Raw genomic sequence first — 24,174 nt, forward strand, 5'->3', positions numbered from 1 at the left:
AGACACAAAAGAGAATTATTTGGGGGGAGAAAAGTCAAAGACGATTTTTCCTTTGAGCCATGATTAAGTTTGTCTCCAGACAGCGTCTCGCAACATGCGAGATATTCTGTATGGTTCCAGGAAACACAGAGTCTGGCTTTTTACATTTCTGATTTTACTGATTATAATAGAAGGATGTTCTGGCACGCTGGAGATGTGATGGAAGGCCAGAGTGAAATTTGATGTCCGCTTATCGAAAGCGGCTAGGAGGAAGTGGCAGGTTTCACCGGCAGGGCTGAAGGAGTGGAGGAGAGGCTTCATGTCAGAGCTGGAGAACTGAGATTTACTCAGCTTATAAAAGAGGAAACTGGATGGAGATCTAGCTCTTATTCTCAGAAACACAAAGAGTTTTATGAGGGTGAGTCTGACCAGTTTTTTCCTACACTTCTGGAGGCCAAAATAAGGGTGAAATGAGTCTAAATGAAAGAAGATTTTTGTTTTGTTTTGGTCGTGTCTTAGAACTTGATGAAAATGTTAGGGTGGGATTTTTTTTTTTTTAAAGAAAAAAGACTCATCTGTTTTAAATAACTGCTATTCAATTGGCTGAAGTCAAGGGTCAAGGCCAGGTGATTTCTTGAAAACTTTCCGTTTAGTGACTTGATAACATCTATGGATGTTTTCAGTCAGTTTCAGAAGTGCTCCCATGTGCCTTTTTTTTTTAAACCCAAAGGACTATGAAATTAAAATACTGTGTGTGTGTGTGTGTGTGTGTCTCCATCCAAGGAGGAGAGAAACTAGAAGTAGTACTTTGTGAATTTTGAAAAAGTACAATTTCTTTATATGTAAGTCAGCTTTAGACTGTTTGCCCACAGTAAAACTACAAGTCCTCTTCAGCAGTGGCTGTAAACCGTCTGCAAAACTTGTTGCTGGAATTGGCTTAATGTTCCTCAGAGTTAAAAAAAAAAGGACTGGTCTCCAGTTCTCTCTGCCTCCGACTGTGATTCTTTGTCTTGCATCGTCCTGTACTTTGGTGAGAATAATTCAACAGCTGCTATTCCTCGTTGAAAGCTCTGGCATATTCCTTTCTAGAACATTCTGACATGTTACAGAATATATTTATTATAAGTGTATTCTTACGGTATTGAATGACCTGAAAGTATCCCTGTTGGGTTAATTCCTGGAAATTACAAGCATTACAGCAGTTCACGCAGAAGCTGTTCGCACTTGCCCACTGCAGCAGTAAACCGCGATCATGCTTGAATGTGTTCCGCGATGTGAACGGCTCAGCGGAAAAACTGCCCATTTGAGATAAACAGAAACTTTTCCACTCATCTCTCACAAGTTAGTCAAAAACAGAAGGAATGGCTTTTATGGCCATCTCATCGTTTTCTTCGTTGTTTGGTAGCTCTCTGTCTGGAATACAAAGCCTTCTACAAGCTACTTCTCTGCTTTACGGAAGGTCTGTAGCAGTGATTTCCATTCACTGCCTTCCACAAGTCGAACAAGGTGTGTGGTGTTTTATTTAACCATTTTGGGGTCTATGTTTATTCTTTGTATATTAAAAATATAATAACTAGGCAAAGTAACATGGAGTAATCACCCACTTTAGTTCCTTTGCCCCTTGTTACCTCTTTCCCTCGGATACTTATTGTTTGGGGAACCCTTTGGTATATGTAATGACAAGAATCCTTACTTCCGAGCGTCAACGTTACTCAGTGGACACACCCCCCTCTCCGGGTCTTACTGCAGAATATCCCTGATTCTGATCTGCTGTCCCCGTGGCCCTCCCAAAGCTGTGCTGAGCAGATCTTCTCTCTCTGAAATCCTCTAACACAGGGTCTGCCAACTATGGCCACAGACCAAGTGTCCCGCCTGCCATTTGGGGGGATATCGTCTGTTTGTCTGTGGTAATTTGTCTCCCACAGAGGCAGAGCTGAATAACTGAAACAGACAGTTTGGCTGAAAATATTTGCTATGTGGCCCTTTATAGGAAAAGTTTGCTAGTGGTTCTCCATCCCACTGTACACGATTTGTCCCCTGTGCCTTCCCACTTCTATCTCCCACTCTCCTCTCTCTCCATTTGGGCCTCATGTGTCTCAGGCTTATTTTTGGCCGACATTCCTTTTTTTATCCAACCACATCATCCTATGTTATCTTTTCATCTCATGTCCTTTCCTAATCTTTTCAAATTCTGCTTCTAAGATCCAACACGCATGCTACCTCACCTAAGAAGTCTCTGATTCCACCAGCAAGGATTACTCTACTTTTAATCTAATTTTCTATCCTGCACTTTGTGGCACTCCCTTTCCCAGCCCATAGAGTGTCCAGGAGCTCCGGCCTCTCCCCCAGACTTAACTTCCAAGATAAGGGCTCAGCCCTTCCCGGGGGTGGCTGCTCTGAGCCCCAGCCTGGGTGTTGGGCTTAATCCCCTATCATCTGTAGTCTAGTGAGTGATACATCACTTGCTTCTGAAGTCCAGATTTGATCACCTGATAATCACAGAAGCATTTAAATTAATTTACAGTGATGTGAAAAGCTACCCTTCATGGGCGTCATAAAGTGAGAATTTGGAGTTGTTTCTGCTCCGATGGTTCATATGTGCCCTGCATCCCCTTAGAACTCAACTTGCCAGTTTGGGGACGTATTTCCAGCTCTGAGATTATGGGGTTTCAGATTTCCACGTGGTGGTGGCCTCTATCCGAGCAGCCCACTCCAGGGTTGGGGGCATGAGTCTGAATTCTCACAGTCCTGTCAAAAGTGTATGGCCGGTAGCTTTAAACGCCCATCTGAGAGCACTTCCATTGCTGAGGGGTCCTTCTAGCCTATCAGGGCAACATTTAGTGGAGTTTTTTTTAACTAATCATTTCAACCCATTTCATGAAGTTGGAATTCGGGTGACGTTGGAATGCCGGCTCGCCTCAGTGCAGGCACGTCTTGTTTTTCTCCTTCCTGGCACATAACTCAATTCTAGGTAAAATTTATTATGGGCACAGTTACTCCATAGGGACAGGAAACATACCTGATCGAGGCATCACTTTATGCTCAGCACGTAGCACACTAGGTTCTGCTGAGAGGCATGTAATGACAAGCATACGTTCACACACCCAAGTGTGGACCTTTCCTACTCTAGCGACTGTGTCTTATTCATCTTTTTATTCCCCATGGGTGTAACACAGTGCCTCTCACTCACCATATACCGTAGAAATGTGGGCGTGAATCCCATTCCTTAGCCTCTTGGCATTGAATTTCAGGTGAGTACCACCCCCCCAATTCTCCTAGTTTGCACTGGCCTAAAAAGGAAACTCACATGGGGTGATAAGCCTTCTCCATGTGCTCTCTCAGCTGGGCCCGCCTCCCAGAAACAGGCTCCAAAGGCACGCCACTCCTTTTCCCAAGAGCATTGCAGTAAGTCCTTCCGTCCAGCTGGTCAGTTAACTGCACATGGAAGGGGCAGTTTCCATCTTGGCAAGAGGTCTGGGGGATGCACACCATCGTTCTCTTGCTTTCTTCCTCCACTGGAAAGCAATGGTGTTGAACACCCAAAAATGATGACAGAAGATGATGCCTTTGAAAGGCGATACCTGCACCTTGTTCAGTGTGAGAACACAGCCGGGGAAATGGGGTGTGACTAGCACAGCAATTACTCACCTCGTTAGATCTAATTTCAGAATGCCTCCATGGCCCATTACTTTAGCACATTTTTTTAAATGTGCCCAACAGCAGTGTTGAAACTGCAATTCTCTTGAAGGCTGTTGTGTTGGCGCCTACTGATTGCACCAGGCGGTAGACTCTTTTTGAATGTAAGCACTTAGAGGACACTGAATCCAGTCTGTTTTGTTTATGGAGGTCTTGTTTGTTCTGTATAACTACTTCATGTGTTCATGGGTTTCATGTGGATAGCGAATCTTTCAAATAACCAAAGCTTACCATTTTTCAGAACTAAAAATGTTCCCTATATTATCTGCAGTATTGAATGGGAATTCTCTTTAAGTAAATGTGATGATTTCCTAACTTGCCCCAGCAGTTATTCAAATGATAATTGAACCTTACTTAATGGTTCTAGGTCATCTAGTTGCATTAATGTTTTCATTGGATTTCTAAGATACAAAGAACTGATGGCCTTTATATTAAATCACTTCAGATTGTTAAAATATTTTAGCCTGTTTTTATAAGACTTCTTCTATAGTCATCTACGATTTCTCACTTCTACCATTGTGCCCTTAATGCAGTTTAGATTCTTGCTTATTTTAAATACACCTTCCTGGGTGAAAACGTTAAGATGACTATACTCCATAAAAACCCACTCTTTGTGTAAAGGCAGTTTTGTGTAATGATTAAAGCCCACACCCTACGTTTTAATCCCTGTTCTGCTGTCAGCTAGGTGTTGATCTTGGGCAAGTTACTTACTTTTTCCATTTCTTTTCTCACTATCTCATCTGTTACATGTGCATACCTGTTCTCACTTCCTAGAACTGTGAGGATGAGGTGCCTAGGACAGGCCTCACGTGTGGAAAGAGCTATACGGCCGTGTTAGCTGTTTTTGCTGTGGATACACTCATGGATAAGGTAGTGCAGAGAACTGATTTTGGCCAGCTGTATTCTAGGTTTAGGGATTTGCTAATAGTGTAAGATTGTAAATTGAGGGATTTCTATTCGGATTATCCTATGTCCTGCAATTTTTAGATGACCCTCCTTTTTTCTAGGAGTTACACAGATGTTGGATAAAGTCAGCCTTCTTTCCACCTGTGATTGAATCGGTAGTTATCCTGAAATCGACTAAGAATTATTACCCACCTGCCTGTGCGCACACATTGTGGAGTTTTGTGCTGTAAACCACAGCGTTGTGCTTCCCTCACACCGACTTTCTTCCTGCCCCCAGCAGCCCCTCAGCATCCATGGGGCTAAAAAGAGCATTCGGAACATCTCTGGGTCTTAGAGCCAGTAAGTGACAGCACAATCTAGACTTAGGTCCTTCTGAAACCTTACTGTGAACTAGATGCTGCCTCCTCTGCCCCTAGAAGCACACGCAGCTATTCCTGCAAACACCCTTCACCACAGGTGTAGTTGGAAGGAACTGCTTATTACTGATGACAAAATCCCAGCTTTGAAACTCTGCGGTTGTTTGGTGCCGTAGACTCTGTTTCTCTTTCAAGATTTGAGAATGCAAATGCCACAGTTCAATCCTCCATCTTGGAAATATCTGATGGAATTATTGGGATCAGTGTCTCCAAATTCTTACCCGCTCCTAGGCCTTCTGACCTCACCTCTCAACCCACGTTTAATAGGTTCCGGGGTCTCGCTGTCCAGTATGGAAGCCACCAGCCACATTTAGCTCTTTAACTTCCGAACAATTAAAATTAAATGAAGTTAAAAACACAGTTTCTCCACTGAGTTACCCAGCGTCAAGGGTTCAGTAGACCCACGTAGCTAGCAGTGACCATACCGTCCAGCACGGATGAACAGCCCTTCTGTTACGCTGGAGCTGTGTTGCATGGTGTTGTAGAGGGATAGTCACAGAGGCACGTGGCACATACACACTCTAGTTCCAGCTGAGGTCTGGCCCCTGTGCTGTGGAACACAGGACAGGTCTCAGGTGAGCTCTCAGGCTTCCTCTGGCCTTTGAGATTAAAGCCTGGAGTGTCCAGAGTCAGACCTGAGCCCAGGCTGCTCTTCTACTTCCCCTGGGCTCGCCTACTTCCTGCTTAGTCTTAACCACATGAGCAACATGAAATGGAAGAGAAAAGAGAATCAGAAGTTATCCAAGAACCACATGAGGCGTGAAGATACCAAAGGGAGAAGAAGCATGAGAGAGATTTCTCCAGAAGATTCTAGGTTTTTAGCTTCTTCCATGAAAGTTATTTCCTACCTCCTGGGTCTTAAAGACTCTCTATTGGTTTTGAATCATATCAAAACTTCTCTCTTGAGACAAAATGAGAGATGGACAACTTTAGTTTTTAAACCATAAGTCACTTCCCATGGTCAGGTTATGAAATCATCTTAGTAGGTTGTTATCAGCGGTTTTTAAAGAGAAAGTGGTAGAAGAGAATAGCAAATATTAGAGTATATTAGCAATAGAAATGGTTTTGTTTCATAATCTCTATTTCAGTTGTAGATTTACGTACATTTATTGTACTGGTAGCTATGTAAAATGTACTTTTCATTGTGGGTTGTGGTCAAACCTGAATAATACTGGGTTTGAATTCTGGCTCACACAGTAAATAGAATTCTTTTCCTCATTTTCCAATGCCCATTTCTGTAATAGTGTTAGACTTGCTTTGTCATGCTTTATGTCATCCTTTTCTGGGTATCAGAACCATGAAAAATAAGGGCTTCATTCTGGGGGCGTGTGGTTGGAGTGAGGAACCCTGTGCAGGAAGCACGTGGTGGTCTCAAATCTTATGAGTCACGAGTTTGGAAACCTTGGAAATAGAGGATGGAAAGAGTTTTGTTGTGATATGAGTAGAGGGAATCCTTTCTGCTTGGTTTCATGGGGGAAACACTGTGTATGTACTCAGGATGTTCTATGTTAGGAGGTACAGACGTGGAATATAACTAGAAAATGGGAGAAAAGGGGAGCAGATCACTGCAAAGCATAGATCAGAGGTTCTCATTCATTCAGCAAATTCAGGCAGCACGTATTTCCCTGGCATTGGGATCAGGGCTAACGGAATGAAAATGAAAATGACAAGGTCCCTCCATTCAAAAAGCTCACTGCCTAGTTCCAGAGAGAGCCAGTCCAGTGAGACAGCTAGGCATGGGGGGCTGGGGGCGTGGAAGGGTACTTTCATCCTCGGGGCCTTGCTGGTTCAAGTAGGATCTTCTGCCCCACGTCACTCTCATCATCTCAACCAAGTCTGAGAATCCCTGCCCTTGGTGATGCGTGTGAAAGTGTGGAGTTCCCTGGGCCCCATGCACAGCCATTCAGAGGATTTATAAGTAGCTATAAAATGAGATTTTAAAATTCAGCTTGAATCTTTTCATATCATAATCACGCTCGTGATTCAGCAGAGATTTTTTTTTTCATGTTGCATTCATACTCAAGGGCTGGTGGGTTTTTTTCCTCCCTTTTTTGTACTGTAAGAATGCTAACAGGAATAAATTGAGTGGGATGAGCCTTCATTGTCACCTTTTTTCTTCACTGAGGTATTTATAGTAAGAAGATTAAATGTGCTGAAGCTGTTCTTCCCATTCATGTAAACCAAAGAGCTGAGTTTAGTGAGTGCCTGGGCGGCAGTTTGCTCTAATGAGAAGAGCACGCCCATGGCAGCAAGGCGACTTGGAGCCCAGCTGAGCTCTGTCGCCGCGGCTCCGGGAGGCTGCTCCCTCCAGAACTGGAATCTAGCAGCTGTGCTCCTGCCTAGAGCTCGGGTGGGGCTAGAAGCAGAACCTCCTCGCGCAGAACCTTGACTGCAGCTCGCCCGTCCCTCCTGAGTTCTCTTGAGGGAGCATTTGCCTTACCCCAGGCTGACCAGCTAGGTCCAACTGAAAAATTGGGGCATGTAGTTTGACCCTGAGCAGTCCGTTTATGGGCAGAGTATTTGAAATTGTGCCTGTCCAGCAAAACCTGACTTGTGGCTGCTCTATTAAAAATAGGAAGTTGAGCAGGCTTCCCTGGTGGCGCAGTGGTTGAGAGTCCGCCTGCCGATGCAGGGGACGCGGGTTCGTGCTCCGGTCCAGGAAGATCCCACATGCCGCGGAGCGGCTGGGCCCGTGAGCCATGGCCGCTGAGCCTGCGCGTCTGGAGCCTGTGCTCCGCAGCGGGAGAGGCTCCAACAGTGAGAGGCCCGCGTACCGCAAAAAAAAATTTAAAAAATAGGAAGTTGAACCATGCAGCGTAATACTGACTTCCTGCCTGCAGACCACGTGCCTTGCATCCCCCTGCTGTCTTCCTGCTCAAGGACCGTCATCAGAGGGAGGTAGCTTCCGTGTCAGAGGTGTGAGCCACGGCCCTTTGGACCCTGCTGAGCAGCCGGGTGTTGCCCTGCTTGGGCAGAGCAGCAAGCTGTGCACGGGCGATGTCACATCTGCCTCCTGCCTCTAAGCATGACGGTCCATGCAGATGGTCCCCGTGCAGACGCCCAGTTGCCAGAGGACCTGTCTGTCCACCAGTGGCCACATTTCTCCAGTGAGCTCCTTTCATCGGCCTTGTTGCTGCCACGGGAGTTGAAAGAAATTAATATAAATATATACATATATATGTATGTATACTCATACACACGCGCACGCACACACAATCTTTTTTTATATATATAAATGTATTTACTTATTTTTGGCTGCGTTGGGTGTTCATTGCTGCGCGCGAGCTTTTCTCTAGTTGCGGCGAGCAGGGGCTACTCTTCGTTGCGGTGCAAGAGCTTCTCATTGCGGTGTCTTGTTGCAGAGCACAGGCTCTAGGCGCATGGGCTCAGTAGTTGTGGCTCTTGGGCTCCAGAGCGCAGGCTCAATAGTTGTGGCGCACAGGCTTAGTTGCTCCGTGGCATGTGAGATCTTCCCGGACCAAGGCTCGAACCCGTCTCCCCTGTGTTGGCAGGCGGATTCTCAACTGCTGCACCACCAGGGAAGCCCCTTACACACATATTCTTAAAGGGCTTGTGGTTTCTGAGGATGGAGAAGGGGAAAAACTGTGTAAAGCAAAAATGCCCAAAGGCTCATCTTCTGCTCTGGCTGACCACTCATCTTCAGAGGATCCTGGGCCTCCATCCCTGAGTCTCTCTGGGGTCCTGCAGAACCAACGTTTCGCCTCTTGGAGTCTTCTCCCGGTGAAGTCTCTGCTTTCCACCTTTTCCTATGTGCTAAGTCCCATCCCTTAGCCTTCCAGCTGCTAAAATCTTATCGTTCATTTATGTATTTCAGTCTCTTCTATCGTTATTTTTTTTTCCCTCGTGGTCTTAAGACTTTTTATTCCTCTGTTATTTTAGTGGAGTTTTGGAAGAGAGCTGAGCTGCCTGTCCCTACTCAACCTGTCCTGTTTGGTTGGTGTCTCAGTAGCCTCTCTGTAGGAATTGTCAGCACCCAGTCAGGGACCCCTGAACCACTTCCTTCTCAACCCTGACTCACCTCCCCGTGGTCCATCTCTTTGCTGGCCGACGCCTGTTCCTCACTTCAAGTCCATCCCAAATCCAGGGAGCCTGTGAAAATGCACCTGGCCCAGTCTCTACTTTTCCTGAAGAACTGGTCACTGCCTCCTCTTATTTACACACAAAAAAGTATACACTTACTTTCTGACTTAAGACCTTATCTATTATTATGTTACTTGACTCTTGAGTGTAGGAACCATTTTTCACCCCTTGGTATTCTCAGCAATTGGCAAGGGACCTGGCATCTGATAGGTGATCAGTAAATTACAATGGTAATTGTTGCTACAAATTACAGAAATATGTTATAGCAGTTTTAAATCTCAGCTGATCTTCCCATATTAACTGGGAAAAACATTCTCCACCAAAAGCAATGAGGCAGCTATGGCCCTGCAGGTGTGGTGTTGGGGAAGCGGCTGGAGGGTGCAAAGAAATAAACTATAGGTTACTGCCACCTCTCTCCCTCCCTCCCTCCCTCTCTCTCTCTCTCTCTCTCTCTCTCTCTCTCTCTCTCTCTCTCTCTCTCCCCCCCTCCCTCCTCTCTCTCTCTCTCTCTCTCTCTCTCTCTCCCCCTCCCTCCCTCTCTCTCCCCCTCTCTCTCTCTCTCTCTCTTTCTCTCTCTCTCCCTCTCTCCCTCCCTCTCCCTCCCTCTCTCTCTCACTCTCTCTCACACTCTCTCCCTCTCTCTCTCCCTCCCTCTCTCTCCCTCTCTCTCTCTCTCTCTCCCTCCCTCTCTCTCCCTCCCTCTCTCTCTCTCTCTCTCTCCCCCTCTCTCTCTCCCTCTCTCTCCCTCTCTCTCACACTCTCTCCCTCTCTCTCTCCCTCCCTCTCTCTCCCTCTCTCTCTCTCTCTCCCTCCCTCTCCCTCCCTCCCTCTCTCTCTCTCTCTCTCCCTCTCTCTCTCCCTCTCTCTCCCTCTCTCTCACACTCTCTCCCTCTCTCTCTCCCTCTCTCTCTCTCTCCCTCCCCCTCTCTCTCCCTCTCTCTCTCTCCCTCCCTCTCTCTCTCTCGCTCTCTCTCTCTCTCTCTCTCTCTCTCACTCTCTCTCTCTCTCTCTCTCCCTCTGGCTCAGGCATTCAGCGATTAGAAATCTTTGTGGCTGCCCATCTGTCTGCGGTTGCCCCTTATTGATGGGGAAGATCAGGTGATGCTGGTCTGGGACTGTCTGTGTCATCCTTTGCTCAGAATCCAGGCAGTCTCAGTTCCAGGCATCCTGAAGTCAGTCCATTGCCAGGAAAGCTGTGGGTGCTAAAGGGGATTCAGCAACGGCTGTAAAATTCGCAGCATTTCTTTTCATTCAAACTCGCTGAGGAGAGAGCTTCACTTGTATTTGCCCAACACATATTATTATTATTTAATGTTTCCTCAGAGAGTTTTCCACTGAAGCCTCACTTTCTGCTTCCCGTCCTCACCACTGTACACACTGTCATTTCAGTGGCAAGTCTGTTTGTCAGAAAACTCTAATTGTTTTATGTGTGAGAACATTAAACTGCGATAAATTTATGTATGCAGCTGCTCCATTACTGCAGAACAAGTTTTATCTCCTAATAAATTGATGTTTCTTTTTAGTGTCAGCTAAAACCAAAATTTACACACGAGGAAGTGAACCTTAACATTAAATAATTACTTCAATGCCACGCGTGGTAAGAAAGGGTCCACACTACCCAACTCTAAAAAGGCTGGAGCCAGGGAAATGGTTTTTTCCTGTTAATTGTTTCTTGAAAGCATAATTGCACAATGGCTTTAATTGAAATAGGAATGGAAGCTATGCCCTTTTAAAGCAGATACTGTAAATAGTGTCATCATTTGGTATGAGTTACACCATCAGGGAAAAGACTAAAAGGCTTATTTATGTTGAAGGGTTCGGGGGAAGGAGAGAGATTTGCTTTGGTGGTTTGTCCGGAGTTGCATTTAAGATAATGGGGTAGATGCTTAAAATTTGCTGGACTTTGATTAATATTTAATTCATCTTTTCTACAAGATTTTGAATTCAACCAACCACTAATGAAAGACAGAGCTTGGACAAAGGACTTCTAGAAATTTGACTGACTTTTAGAGGATCTGAATTAAAATGGCCAGAGGCTGGTTTTCTTCTTATTTCTGTGTTTATTATACCGCAAATGTGGTGCTCTTTTAGGAATGATATACATTAAAGACTTTACTTGGCTGATCCCATGTGGAATAAATAAGAAATAGTATTATGTTTATTTTTATTTTTTTTGGATTCAAGTCTTAACAGTGGATTTCTTTTAAATTGAAGTATAGTTGATTTACAATATCATGTTAGCTTCAGGTATACAGCAAAGGGATTCAGTTATACATACATGTATATATGCATATATATATATTTTCTTTTTCCTTATAGGTTATTACAAAATATTGAGTATAGTTCCTTGTGCTATACAGGAGGTCTTTGTTGGTTATCCATTTTATATATAGTAGTATGTATCTGTGAATCCCAACCTCTTTAGGGTGGATTTCTGCGGAGGGAAGAAACTGTTAAGAGAGCATTTACAAAGGCTGGGCTGTTCTTTCTATTTTCCTTTATTTAATCCCCACAGTGAGCCTGCAAGGAAATTCCCACTTCACAGAAGAGTTCAGAGAGTTTGTCATCTGACTCAATTCACAAAGCTGATCGGAGATGGAAGAACCATGATGGAACCCAGCTCTCTGCTTTCACACCCCAGGCTACACCTGCCTCTAAAAAGCTCCCTTTCCCTGGATCTGAGATTCTTTCTAGATCCCACTGGGGTCTGCTTTTGCCACAGCCGAATGGTGGGTGGTGTGTGGAGGTCTCAGTGTATGAAGGGCCAGCACCCACCCTCAGTGGGTGAGACCGTTGCAGATACATATGTTTACTCTGAAGTCATATTATGAAGTGAAAGTTTATTTTATATACGTGTGTGTGTGTGTGTGTGTGTGTGTGTGTGTGTGTGTGTGAGAGAGAGAGAGAGAGAGAGAGAGAGATCCCCTAATTCAAGTAGGGAGCAGATTAGAAAGCTTTTTCTCCAGTTTCTATGCATCAGGAAGACAATAGCAACAGAGTGTTAAAATGTGGCCAACCCGGCATAGCCCTGGGCTGAGAATCTGTATATCTGCCTTGTCCTGAGTCTGCCGTCTCCTAGTTTGTTAATAACCTTGGCATGTCATTTTATCTCTCTGGGCCTCAATTTTCTCACTGATAAAGAGAAGTTGGTGCTTCCCTGGTGGTGCAGCGGTTGAGAGTCCACCTGCCAATGCAGGGGACACAGGTTCGTGCCCCGGTCTGGGAGGATCCCACGTGCCGCGGAGCGGCTGGGCCCGTGGGCCATGGCCGCTGAGTCTGCGCGTCCGGAGCCTGTGCTCCACAACGGGAGAGGCCACAACAGTGAGAAGCCTGCGTACCGGGGAAAAAAAAAAAAAAAAAAAAAAAGAGAAGTTGGTCCCAGTGATCTTGGTGCTACCTTATGATTTGAGTGTTCTTCAGTTCTTTTTTGGGGGGACTCAGTACTGATTAGCTATAATTATTGTCATTTTTTTATTTAATTTTATTTATTTTTTATACAGCAGGTTCTTATTAGTTATCTATTTTATACATATTAGTGTATATATGTCAATCCCAATCTCCCAATTCATCCCACCGCCACCGGGGCACCCCCCAGGAGCGTTCTTCAGTTCTAAAAGCAATGGTCGCATGATCGTGGAGTAGAGACTCTGCAGCATAAGAGTTATTTGCGTGCTGGCTGTTCCCTACTGTGTAAGAAACAGTTACAGTTTCCTTTGCTTCGCCTTTAACCTTCCCAGCCTGCATCTGACCTAGAAGACAGGAAAGCAGACAGTCCAAGGACAGCCTGGATGTTGTTCTATGCCAGTTCTATCAATTATCTGGGAAATGATTGAATGTTCCTTTTTTTAAAGCCAGCTTTGTTTTTTAAATGGCATTTGAATAAAATGTTAAATGCCACGATGGAGATCCACACACACCCAAACACTTAATTGGACAATCTGTGATGTCCTGGCTCTAGCATTTTGGAAGAGTTATGAAGTTGATGGTATGGTTTTTTTGAAAGTCTCTGTTAGCTACAGGGAAATTTTTTCAAAGTAACAGAAAGATCCTGTGAAAAATCACATAAAAAGCAGTTGGGGGCTTCCCTGGTGGCGCAGTGGTTGAGAGTCCGCCTGCCGATGCAGGGGACACGGGTTCATGCCCCGGTCCGGGAAGATCCCACATGCCGCGGAGCAGCTGGGCCTATGAGCCATGGCCGCTGAGCCTGCACGTCCGGAGCCTGTGCTCCGCAACGCGAGAGGCCACAATGCTGAGAGGCCCGCGTACCGCAAAACAAACAAACAAAAAAAAGCATGTCGGGTTACAGGGTAAAATTGAAGGATTTAACTAGAAGGCGTCCCGCTTTGTCTTCAAAAATATCTGGTCTTAGTCGTCTGTAAAGCCATTTTAGGTTAAAAAAAAAAGCAGAAGCATTATGATATTTAGTTGGGATGTTCATTTCACGCTGAATTTCTAAAAAATTTTAGTACGATAGATAGATAAAGCTTGCTAGCTAGCTATATATATATATTCTGTGGAATCTTGTGTTCTCTTGTATAAGGAATACATAGACTGTACTTAAACTCGTTTTACAGTATTTGCAGTCTACTTTTACTATTTAACTGTAAAGATTTAGAATTATTGTATCTTTCCTTATGTGATCCATTGTTACTATATCATGGCCTTATCTGGTGCCAACTCCTTGGTCAGAAACATAACCTCCAATTATAACACTGCTCCTATGGGAAAATGTGATTCACTTTATGATGTGGTTTCTAGGAACACATTGTGGGGAAAAGTCGAGAATGCCTGCCTTTTTTAAAATATAGGCTTTTCAACCCTTTATACTATCAGTTACACCTTGGCAAGATGTGAACAATGTGTCTTAGATTGGAGGCTGTTCGTGGATTGTATTTGAGTGGGGTCTCAGAGCACCACCCCCCCAAGTGCATACAAAGGGGATAACAAATGTATACGTCAAGCTTAAGTTTCAGTTGGAAAGTTTGCTACAAATATATACACTCATGTTTTTGAAATGAGAGTTTTATTTTAAATGTTATAAAGTAAAAGATCTCTCTTCTCTGTGATGCCAAACATCTTGATCTTCCAAACATAGGCTATAGTCATAGTTACTGATAAGTCCTGGCTTTTCTCTCAAACATGCAAAAGCTCGTTGTCCTTTTGTGCTCCTTTTCATCAGTAATTAGAATTACATTATTGGTAAAAATCTTTAACATACTATTTTAATTACTTCTAAGATCCTGATATCTTAGTTATGAGATTCTCAGTTACAAGGACAAAAAATAAAGCTTATTAAGTTTTGGGGTTTTTAAAAGTTTTTTTGGAAAGTGCTTAAATTAATTGAATATGTCCAATCAACTTAAAAAAAAATCTCTGTCATAATAATATCCATTGGGACTTAGAAGTTACACAAACTAAATAACTCATCAGAAATACTGAGAATATAGTGAACGGTAGCCTTGGTCCCGAGAGGGCACATACTATACTTTTTCTTTTATTCTTTTCATGAGAAGAGTTAGCCAAACTCTCAATGGAACAAGGAACATATTTGATAACAGATATTAACCTAACATCAAGGAAATGAGAAGGTTAATCTTGCAGGCTTGGATTTAGGATAATCCTGACAACAGTACATCAGAGCTGTCACGTTTCGTTCATTCAAACAAAATTTTAATTTTCTTTAAAGTTTCTTTCAGTTAGTGAAACCTTAGCTCTCATGAAAGGAACTAGATCGACAGCCCCTGAGGACACTCTTTTTTGTCACCAGCACAGCAGCATACCTGCCAGCATCCCAGGTATACCAAGCCCAAGTCCCAGCCTGGAGGGGGCAGAGAGGTTGGTGTTTGGACCCACAGGGATTCCTTGCAATGAGCCTTTAGCAGCAGAGCCTGGCAGGTTGCTTGAGTTGCTGCTCAAACAGAGCACATTTTTATATCCCATTAGAGCCCCACTTCATAAGCACTTCCAGCCTTCTTTTTTGCTTCTGTATTGCTGTGAAAAGTAAAAACAGTCCTTTCCTAACAATATTGGTTGGATTTATCATATATACTCATCCCTCTTGTCTTTTGACATGTTCTTTCTGTATCTGGTCCACTGTTATGGCTTAAATTACACCTGTGCATGTGTTGGTGGCAGCTGAAGCTCTCTCTGCAATTTCACTTCTCTCCTGAGCTGCAGGCCCAGACGTATAACCTACTCTGTGCCTCTCTCTAGAAGCCATTGTCTTCAGTGTTTATCAAGTGCCTGGGTTAGATGCTTTCTTAGACATCATCTCACATTATTCACATACACACAAGCCAAATATTATTTCTGTTAGAAGAGTCAGAGGAAATAACTACTCAGAATAGGGAAAGAAATTCTAGGCTTTATATTCCATACTCAATAGAGTGGTCATTGTGACCCTCTAGGAACTGTGGTTAATGAAATAAAATTTATTCTTGTAGGAGTACTGACCACTGAATTTCCAAAAATTATTGTAAGCAGTTCTTAAAAATAGTTATTAAAATGAAGCTTAAAAGGACCCAAAAAGGTAAAAAAATATTAGAAAATTGAGCTAGTAATTATAATTGAACATTAAGTTTATCTCAGTTTCCTGGTAGCCAAGGCAAAAAGGACAACATGAAAACTTTACTCTGTGACAAAAGGAAATGCATGAGTTTATCTGGAGAAATGCTCTGATTAGCAATGAATTCCAGGAGTAATTTTTAGCATACATACTTGTAAAAGGGAAATTGCATAACAAAATGACCATTTTCAAGTGAAGGGTTATATAAGATTCATTAATGCTCTTATTATGATCAACTGTTTGTGCAATAAATGGAAATATATGAGATCATCTGTAGAATATCTTCTCTGGTGTTATATGTTAGGAGTAATTTCTCACATATACACTTTCTAAAATAAAAATTGTATAACGAATTGGATTACGTTTGTAAATATAGGGTTGCGAAGAACACAGAAATGTTCACATTATGACCACTTGTCATATTGACTTTTGACCCAAGTTGAAGATATAACATTATATCGTAAAGATATTTTCCTGAGGGCTTCCCGGGTGGCGCAGTGGTTGAGAGTCCACCTGTGGATGCAGGGGACGCGGGTTCGTGCCCCGGTCCGGGAAGATCCCACATGCCGCGGAGCGGCTGGGCCCGTGAGCCATGGCCGCTGAGCCTGCGCGTCCGGAGCCTGTGCTCCGCAACGGGAGAGGCCACAAACAGTGAGAGGCCCGCGTACCGCAAAAAAAAAATATATAGAGATATAGATATTTTCCTGAGAATTTAAGGTAATATAACCTAGAAGTATTTAGCTTTCTGGATGAATATTCTTGGTCTTATTATGAACAGTAGAATGTTCATAGATAATTTTGTAAATCCAAAAGAAGGGGGAAACTACTAGGAAAGGGAGAATCCTTTGTCAGGAATTTCACCAACAATGTCTACCTACAACTTCAAAATCAGCGTAAGATTTATGTTTGTTTTTATCCCATGATTTTTAAGAAAAAATGTTCAAACTATCATAAGTTTTTTTAAAATCACCATTTTTGGTAATTGATTTTATCAAATGCCATACCACTGTACTTTTCATCAATTATAAGATTCACATTTTTCACAATTTAAAATCTCCAATACTAAGTTACTTCTTACAATCAATGTTAATTGGCAGCATTCTCTTTCTGTCTCAGAGATATATAAAATGTGTCATGATTTAATGGTTTCTTTTTTTTTTTCCTTTTTTGTTTAGTTGAAGTATAGTTGATTTACAATATTGTGTTAGTTTCTGGTGTCCAGCAAAGTAATTCAGTTATACATATATATATTCTTTTCCATTATAGTTTATTACATTGAATATAGTTTCCTGTGCTATACAGTAGGGCCTTGTTGTTTATCTATTTTATATATAGTAGTTTGTATCTGCTAATTCCAAATTCTTAATTTATCCCTCCCCACCCCCTTTCCCCTTTGGTAACCATAAGTTTGTTTTCTATGTCTCTGAGTCTGTTTCTGTTTTGTAAATAAGTTCATATGTATCATATTTTAGATCCTGCATATAAGTGATATCATATGTTATTTGTCTTTGTCTTTAATCTGTAGGTCCATCCATGTTGCTACAAATGGTGATTTAATGGTTTCTTAAATTCAGCGAAATATAATTGTATACTTCATACATACTTCTTACATTTTAGTTCAGTTTGCAACACAAAAAATCAGACTATATTGATTAAAAGAAAAAAAAAAAAACTAGATTCTGGCAACAAAAGGGTAGTGGATTACTTCTCCAAAATTGTTGACATGTTATTGGAAAGATAGAGAATCAACTCCTTAACTGAATCCATGTTGTAATAAACCCTAGTGACTTGATGGAAACAATTTTGCAAATTTTGCAGTAAGTATCATATAAATTTGTGTTTATCGAAAACACCCTCAAGTTTATTAAATGTTTGGCATTTTACCCGTCTATTCCATGGACTCCATACGACTTCATAAAGTTCTCTAGATAATGTCATGCCAAGACCATGGAGATGACATTTTGATGTCAAAACAAAATAATATAGCAGAAACGTATAGAAACAATGTTGCAGTGACAAAATGAAATGTCAGTGGAGGTCTGTTGTAGCATAATGTCAAAACAAAATGTCAGCCAGAATCCATGGAGACACTATTATGGTATCAAAATCAAACAGTATCAGTGCCAGTCTGTAGAGACATTACAATATGAGAAAAGACAAAACAGAATGATATCGTTGAGATCTGTGACTTCTGAGTCTCAATGTAGCTTTAATGTCGGATAATTGGCTTGTGACAAACATGGGTAATAGTTCAGTATATGTTTTCTAAATCCTTCTTTTGCAACTCAAGAAAATATCCCAAACTGGTTCTTTAGTATAAATGCCTGTGTTAGAAAATTGCTGATGTTTACATCTAAATCTGTGTCAAAGTCTGTGTCTGTGTTCTGGGCTTCTGTTGCTACTACACACATAATTAGTTCTATTTGGTATTGGCTTAGCTTCCCTGCACACTAGTGCTTGGACATCAGCTGAACGTAAAAATATGGGAAAGGCAGTGTTACAGTCTGCTTGTAAGGGATCATACTGGGTTTTAGCAGATGCTTTGCTCCATTTCTTTCTCCTCTGTCCTCAGGTATAGCTGGCACTGCCCCTGCCTTGGGGAGCCTTCAGGCATCAAGGCTGGTTTCAAAATGTACATCTGAATTCCCGTGACCTTTGCCCCTTCCACTATGGTTCAGTAGCACCTTGGCTGGGTAGTTACTTTATCTGTTTTCCAGCTCTTCAGTATTAATTGAAAGAGCAAAAATTTTTTGTTTATTGCAGAAAAACAAATGTTTTAAAAATCTGTAAACCTGCTAAATAAGGATTTTTTCCCAAAAGAAAGTTATTTAAATTAGTAAAGTATCAGATTAAAGTCTTTGAACAATATTTTAGACACAGAGAAGTGAAAATTTCACCATATGAATCACCTTATAAAGGTCAAAAGGTTTTTATCCACATTTTAAATGATTTGTGTCTGGAATTCAATATTACCAATTTTTTTTTTTTTTTGGAAATTTGAAAATCCCTGAAACTGAGAAAAAGTTAAACTAGAGAAAAGAACCTCTTCTATGAATACTGTGCCCAGAAAGGAAATTTTATTTTTTCTCATTTTATTCAGCTAAAGTATAATTTTAAAATTTCTAAATATTTAAGCAAAATGATACAATGAAGTCTTGAGTAACTAGAAGCCAACCAAGCAAACCCACAATTAGCCAATGTGTTTGCAAATTGCACTTTTTAGGAGAAAGAGGTAGATGCCTACAGAAGTGCTACTCTTGGGAGTTTGTAAAAAAAAATTATCAAAAAAAAGTAAAAGGGCTTTGGGATAATACCTATAGTCAGTAAAGTAACATTCAACTCAATTTCTTCCTTTTGTTTCCTACTCAGAGTAGTCAGTAGTAAGAACTAAAGGTCAGGACTTCCCTGGTGGCACAGTGGTTAAGAATCCGCCTGCTAATGCAGGGGACACGGGTTCAAGCCCTAGTCTGGGACGATCCTATATGCCGCGGAGCAACGAAACCCATGCACCACAACTGCTGAACCTGTGCTCTAGAGCCCGAGAGCCACAACTGCTGAACCCACATTTCACAACTACTGAAGCCTGTGTGCCTAGAGCCCATGCTCCACAAGAGAAGCCACTGCAATGAGAAGCCTGCGCACCGCAACGAAGAGCAGCCCCTGCTCGCCTCAACTAGAGAAAGCCTGTGCACAGCAACAAAGACCCAACACAGCCAAAAATAAATAAATAAAATAAATAAATTTATAAAAGAAAAAAGAACTAAAGGTCATGAGAATCTTGAAACTTTTTAAAAAGTTAAATGATATTCATCATTCCTTCTTTCCAAGATGGAAGAGAATTTAGTGCTTTCTAGAAGGATTTTCAAACACGAGGATTGAAACAAACAAAAAGGGCTTTTGATGAACTTTTAGTTCTTCAGAGCATCAATTGGTTCTTCTAAGACTATGATTGTTTGGGATCTTATACTAGGTTTAATTTGCTTGTATTAATTCACATGTAGTAGCCACAAAACTATGCTGTCTCCTGAAAAATGACATCAGCTTTGTGTGTGGTGGGGTCTCTGGAGTCTGGAACTATATTCTCAAAGCATGCTCTGTAGCTGAGGCAGGACTGTACTATGGGAGAAGTCAGGACACATTCTTTATCATGAGCACCAGTGGAATGATTTTAAGAGATCCAAATGGGAGCTGGTCACTATTTGGCAGGAGAATTAAGAGTGGAGGCCAGAAAATATTGAAGCAGAGAATTAAAAATTATAAATCATAGCCCCCACATTGACCAGTGGGAGTAAATTTGTGTAATAAACATAAAACCAAGCTGTGAATTTCATCACATGTCAAAGAAGGAAAACTGTTTTGAGTATTAATGTCAGAAAGTGCGTTTGCGGGGAGAAAGTTTGGAGGACTTGGGTAAATCATTAAAATATGATTTACTTCTATTTGGAGCTTTGTAGATTACATATGCAATGCTTTAAAAATGTAGTCTCGGGCTTCCCTGGTGACGCAGTGGTTGAGAGTCTGCCTGCCGATGCAGGAGACACGGGTTCGAGCCCCAGTCCGGGAAGATCCCACATGCCGCGGAGCGGCTGGGTCCTTGAGCCATGGCCGCTGAGCCTGCGCGTCTGGAGCCTGTGCTCCGCAACGGGAGAGGCCACAACAGCGAGAGGCCCGCGTGACACAAAAAAAAAAAAAAAAATTTAGTCTCCAAGTTTATATATATGTATATATTTAACACATAAAAATATAAACATATAGCATAAAATATACTCTTAAAAAGTTATATGTGTATATTCGTGTGTGTATATATGTGTGTGCGTGTGTGTGTATGTGTGTGTGTGTGTATATATATATATATATATATATATATGATCCTAAAAAGTAATATAGAAATAATCCTAAAGTATATTGAGGAGTGGTATATATTATCCTGTTATGAAAAACAACAACTATCTTACAATTTTAGAATAGTCACATCCGTGCCTTTCATATACTAAAATAAAACCAATGTAAGTATCCATATGCCTTGAAATATCAAATATTCTTGAAAAGATATTTGATCTACTTGAAAATAATTGAGAATTAAGCATAATACAAACTGGAAAGTCCAAAACTTGACAGAGAATAAAGATATGTTTTCCTCTTTTCTTCTCGAAAATCACTCCAAAACAGCAAAAAGAATAAGAAACAGAAATACTATCTCTATTTTTTCTGAAAATAGGTATATCTTTTTGTTACCATATATGATGACAGAATAACCCCAGGATGTCAAGACACAAGCTGACATTGGCTCCTCAGACCTAAGATTGGCGGGTTCTCCTCTGAAGAAACTGAACAGCCCCAGTAGGAACCCTCATACACTGACATGTGGGAATCCCCACCCGTAAAAGTGGCTCCCTGCCCAGCCTTTCTGGAGTAATAGCTGCCGTTTCATAAGCCCCACCCATGCATACACACAATGACTAATTTTTTTTTTTTGGTTGTGTGGCATGCAGGATCTTAGTTCCCTGACCAGAGATCCAACCCGTGCCCCCTGCAGTGGAGGCACAGAGTCTTAACCACTGGACCACCAGGGAAGTCCCAATGCCTCATTCTTAAATAGAAAGGACAGGCAAGCTTATCAGACATCTGAGGAACGCCTTAATTATGGGAGACAGATGAAAACAATAACAATAAACTTAAGCGAAGAACTTGGAAGAAACAAAAATTACAGGGAAGAGAAGAGAAAATATTTAAAAACTGTAAGTAATACCCACCATGAAATAAGAGAAGATACTGCAACCATCAAAACATGACCAGGAAGCTATTGGAAAGGATTATTAAGAAAATATGAACGAACTGTTGGAAAATAATAAATATGATAGCAGTATGAAGAAACACAATTGAAAGCTTGGTAGGTAAGATAGAAGAAATTTCCCCCAAAATAATGAGACATAAGACAAACATGGCAGGAAAGAAAGAGAAAAAAAATCAAAGTTCACCTTGGGAGGTCAGGCATTTAACGTATATGCTTTCTAGAAATAGAGATGATGATGGAGAGAGTGTTAGAGAAATAACATAAGAAATTTTCCCACAACTGGAGAATTTAAGATTCTAGATCAAAGAATCGATTTTAAAAAGGGAGCAGTGAGAAGTTTCAGAACACTGGAAATAAAGAGATGAGCCTTTAAAAAAGTATACAGTAAAGAGTTGGGAGTCAGAATGTTAGCTGACTCAACAGCAGCATGGGGAGCAAGAAGACAAGGGGGCCCTACCTTCAAATACTGCAGGGTAATGTTTTCTAACCTGCAGCTCCATCCCTCACCAAACTGCCCATGAGTGGTGATGGTAGAATAAATATATTTTCAGCATGCAAAGATACAACATTTTTTGTTTCCATCACATCCCCTTTTAGGCAGCTATAGAATGCATGCTCTAACAAATCCCAGGTTGATGATGAAGAGAGATGCTGGGAACTAGGGAGCCAGTGCAGATTGGGACGTGCGGGACAAGCATGGGGGCTGGAGAACTCCAAGAAAATAACGAGTTGATAAGCTGTGGTAAGTTTGATCTTGTGGAAATTTGTATTAAAAGCTGTAGAAGGGGTTTCGCTGGTGGCGCAGTGGTTAAGAATCCACCTGCCAATGCAGGGGACACAGGTTCGAGCCCTGGTCCGGGAAGATCCCACATGCCGCGGAGCAACTAGGCCCGTGTGCCACAACTGCTGAGCGTGCGCTCTAGAGCCTGCGAGCCACAACTATTGAAGCCCGCGTGCCTAGAGCCCATGCTCTGCAACAGGAGAGGCCACCGCAATGAGAAACCCGTGCACCACAAGGAAGAGTGGCCCCTGCTCGTCACAGCTAGAGAAAGCCCACATGCAGCAACGAAGACCCAAAGCAGCCAAAAATAAAATAAATAAATTAAAAAGCTGTAGAGGGCTTCCCTGGTGGCGCAGTGGTTGAGAGTCCGCCTGCCGATGCAGGGGACACAGGTTCGTGCCCCGGTCAGGGAAGATCCCACATGCTGTGGAGCGGCTGGGCCCGTGAGCCATGGCCGCTGAGCCTGCGCGTCTGGAGCCTGTGCTCCGCAACGGGAGAGGCCACAACAGTGAGAGGCCCGCGTACCGCAAAAAAAAAACAAAAAAAAACTGTAGAGAGGGAGAAATTATTTGCAAAACCCCCCACATATCTGATAAAAAAAAATAAAGAACGTTTAAAAAATCGTTTAAAACAATAAGAAAACCAACAATCTGATTTTTAAAAGGATCCGGGGCTTCTTTGGTGGCGTAGTGGTTAAGAATCCGCCTGCCGGGCTTCCCCGGTGGCGCAGTGGTTGAGAGTCCGCCTGCCGATGCAGGGGACACGGGTTCGTGCCCCGGTCCGGGAAGATCCCACATGCCACGGAGCGGCTAGGCCCGTGAGCCATGGCCGCTGAGCCTGCGCGTCCGGAGCCTGTGCTCCGCAACGGGAGAGACCACAACAGCGAGAGGCCTGCGTACAGAAAAAAAAAAAAAAATGCTGTAGAGAGGGAGAAAATATTTGCAAAAACCCCCACATAGCTGATAAAAAAAAATACACAAAGAACGTTTAAAAAATCGTTTAAAACAATAAGAAAACCAACAATCTGATTTTAAAAAGGATCCAGGGCTTCCTTGGTGGCGTAGTGGTTAAGAATCTGCCTGCCAATGCAGGGGACACAGGTTCGAGCCCTGGTCCGGGAAGTTCCCACGTGCTGCAGAGCACCTAAGCCCGTGTGCCACAACTACTGAGCATGTGCTCTAGAGCCCGTGAGCCACAACTACTGAGCCCGCTTGTCACAACTACTAAAGCCCACGTGCCTAGAGCCTGTGCTCTGCAACAAGAGAATCCACTGCAATGAAAAGCCCATGCAATGAAGAGTAGGCTTCACTCACCGCAACTGGAGAAAGCCTGCGCGCAGCAACAAAGACCCAACACAGCCAAAAATAAATAAATTTTTAAAAATTAATTAATTTAAAAAGAGCCAAAGGCCTTCACAGGCGTCTCACCAAAAAAGATACAGAGATGGCTGATAAGCCTCTGATAAGATGTTCCACACCATATGTCATCAGGGAAAAATGCACATTGTGAGGTACCGCTGCATACCTATTACAATGGCTAAAATCCAAAACACCAACAGTGCAGTGAAACCACTCTATATGATGCTGTAATGATGGATCCGTGTCTTTATATATTTGTTCAAACCCATAGTATGTGCTGGTGAAGACGTGGAGCAACAGGAGCTCATTCATTGCTGGTGGGATACAACATGGTACCAGTACTTGGGAAGACTGTTTAGCAATTTCTTACAAAACTAAACATACTCTTACCCTACAATCCGGCAATCATGCTCCTTGGTATTTACCACATAGAATCAAAAACTTATGTCCACACAAAAACCTGCCCACACATGTTTGTAGCAGCTTTATTCATACTTGCCAAAACTTGGAAGCCACCAAGATGTCCTTCAGTAGGTGAATGGATACATAAACTGTGGTACATCCAGACAGTGGAATAT

At 42.4% G+C, this 24,174-nt stretch overlaps 1 protein-coding gene across 17 annotated transcripts in view; it reads left to right on the top strand.

Moving 5' to 3' along the window:
• The window catches only part of PARD3 (par-3 family cell polarity regulator), a 676,268-nt gene that overhangs the window by 584,095 nt on the left and 67,999 nt on the right, over positions 1-24,174 (top strand). The window contains exon 23 of one of the 17 annotated variants that reach the window (XM_019933353.3): positions 19,033-19,378. The exons of the other annotated variants lie outside the window; for them this stretch is intronic. Within the exon in view, the coding sequence (XP_019788912.2) occupies positions 19,033-19,054 (22 nt within the window). The 3' untranslated portion in view covers positions 19,055-19,378. Of the gene's footprint in view, positions 1-19,032; positions 19,379-24,174 lie in introns of those variants that run through there. 17 annotated transcript variants of the gene reach the window in all.

Source organism: Tursiops truncatus, chromosome 2 (genome assembly GCF_011762595.2).
Source record: "Tursiops truncatus isolate mTurTru1 chromosome 2, mTurTru1.mat.Y, whole genome shotgun sequence".
Lineage (NCBI taxonomy): Eukaryota > Metazoa > Chordata > Mammalia > Artiodactyla > Delphinidae > Tursiops > Tursiops truncatus.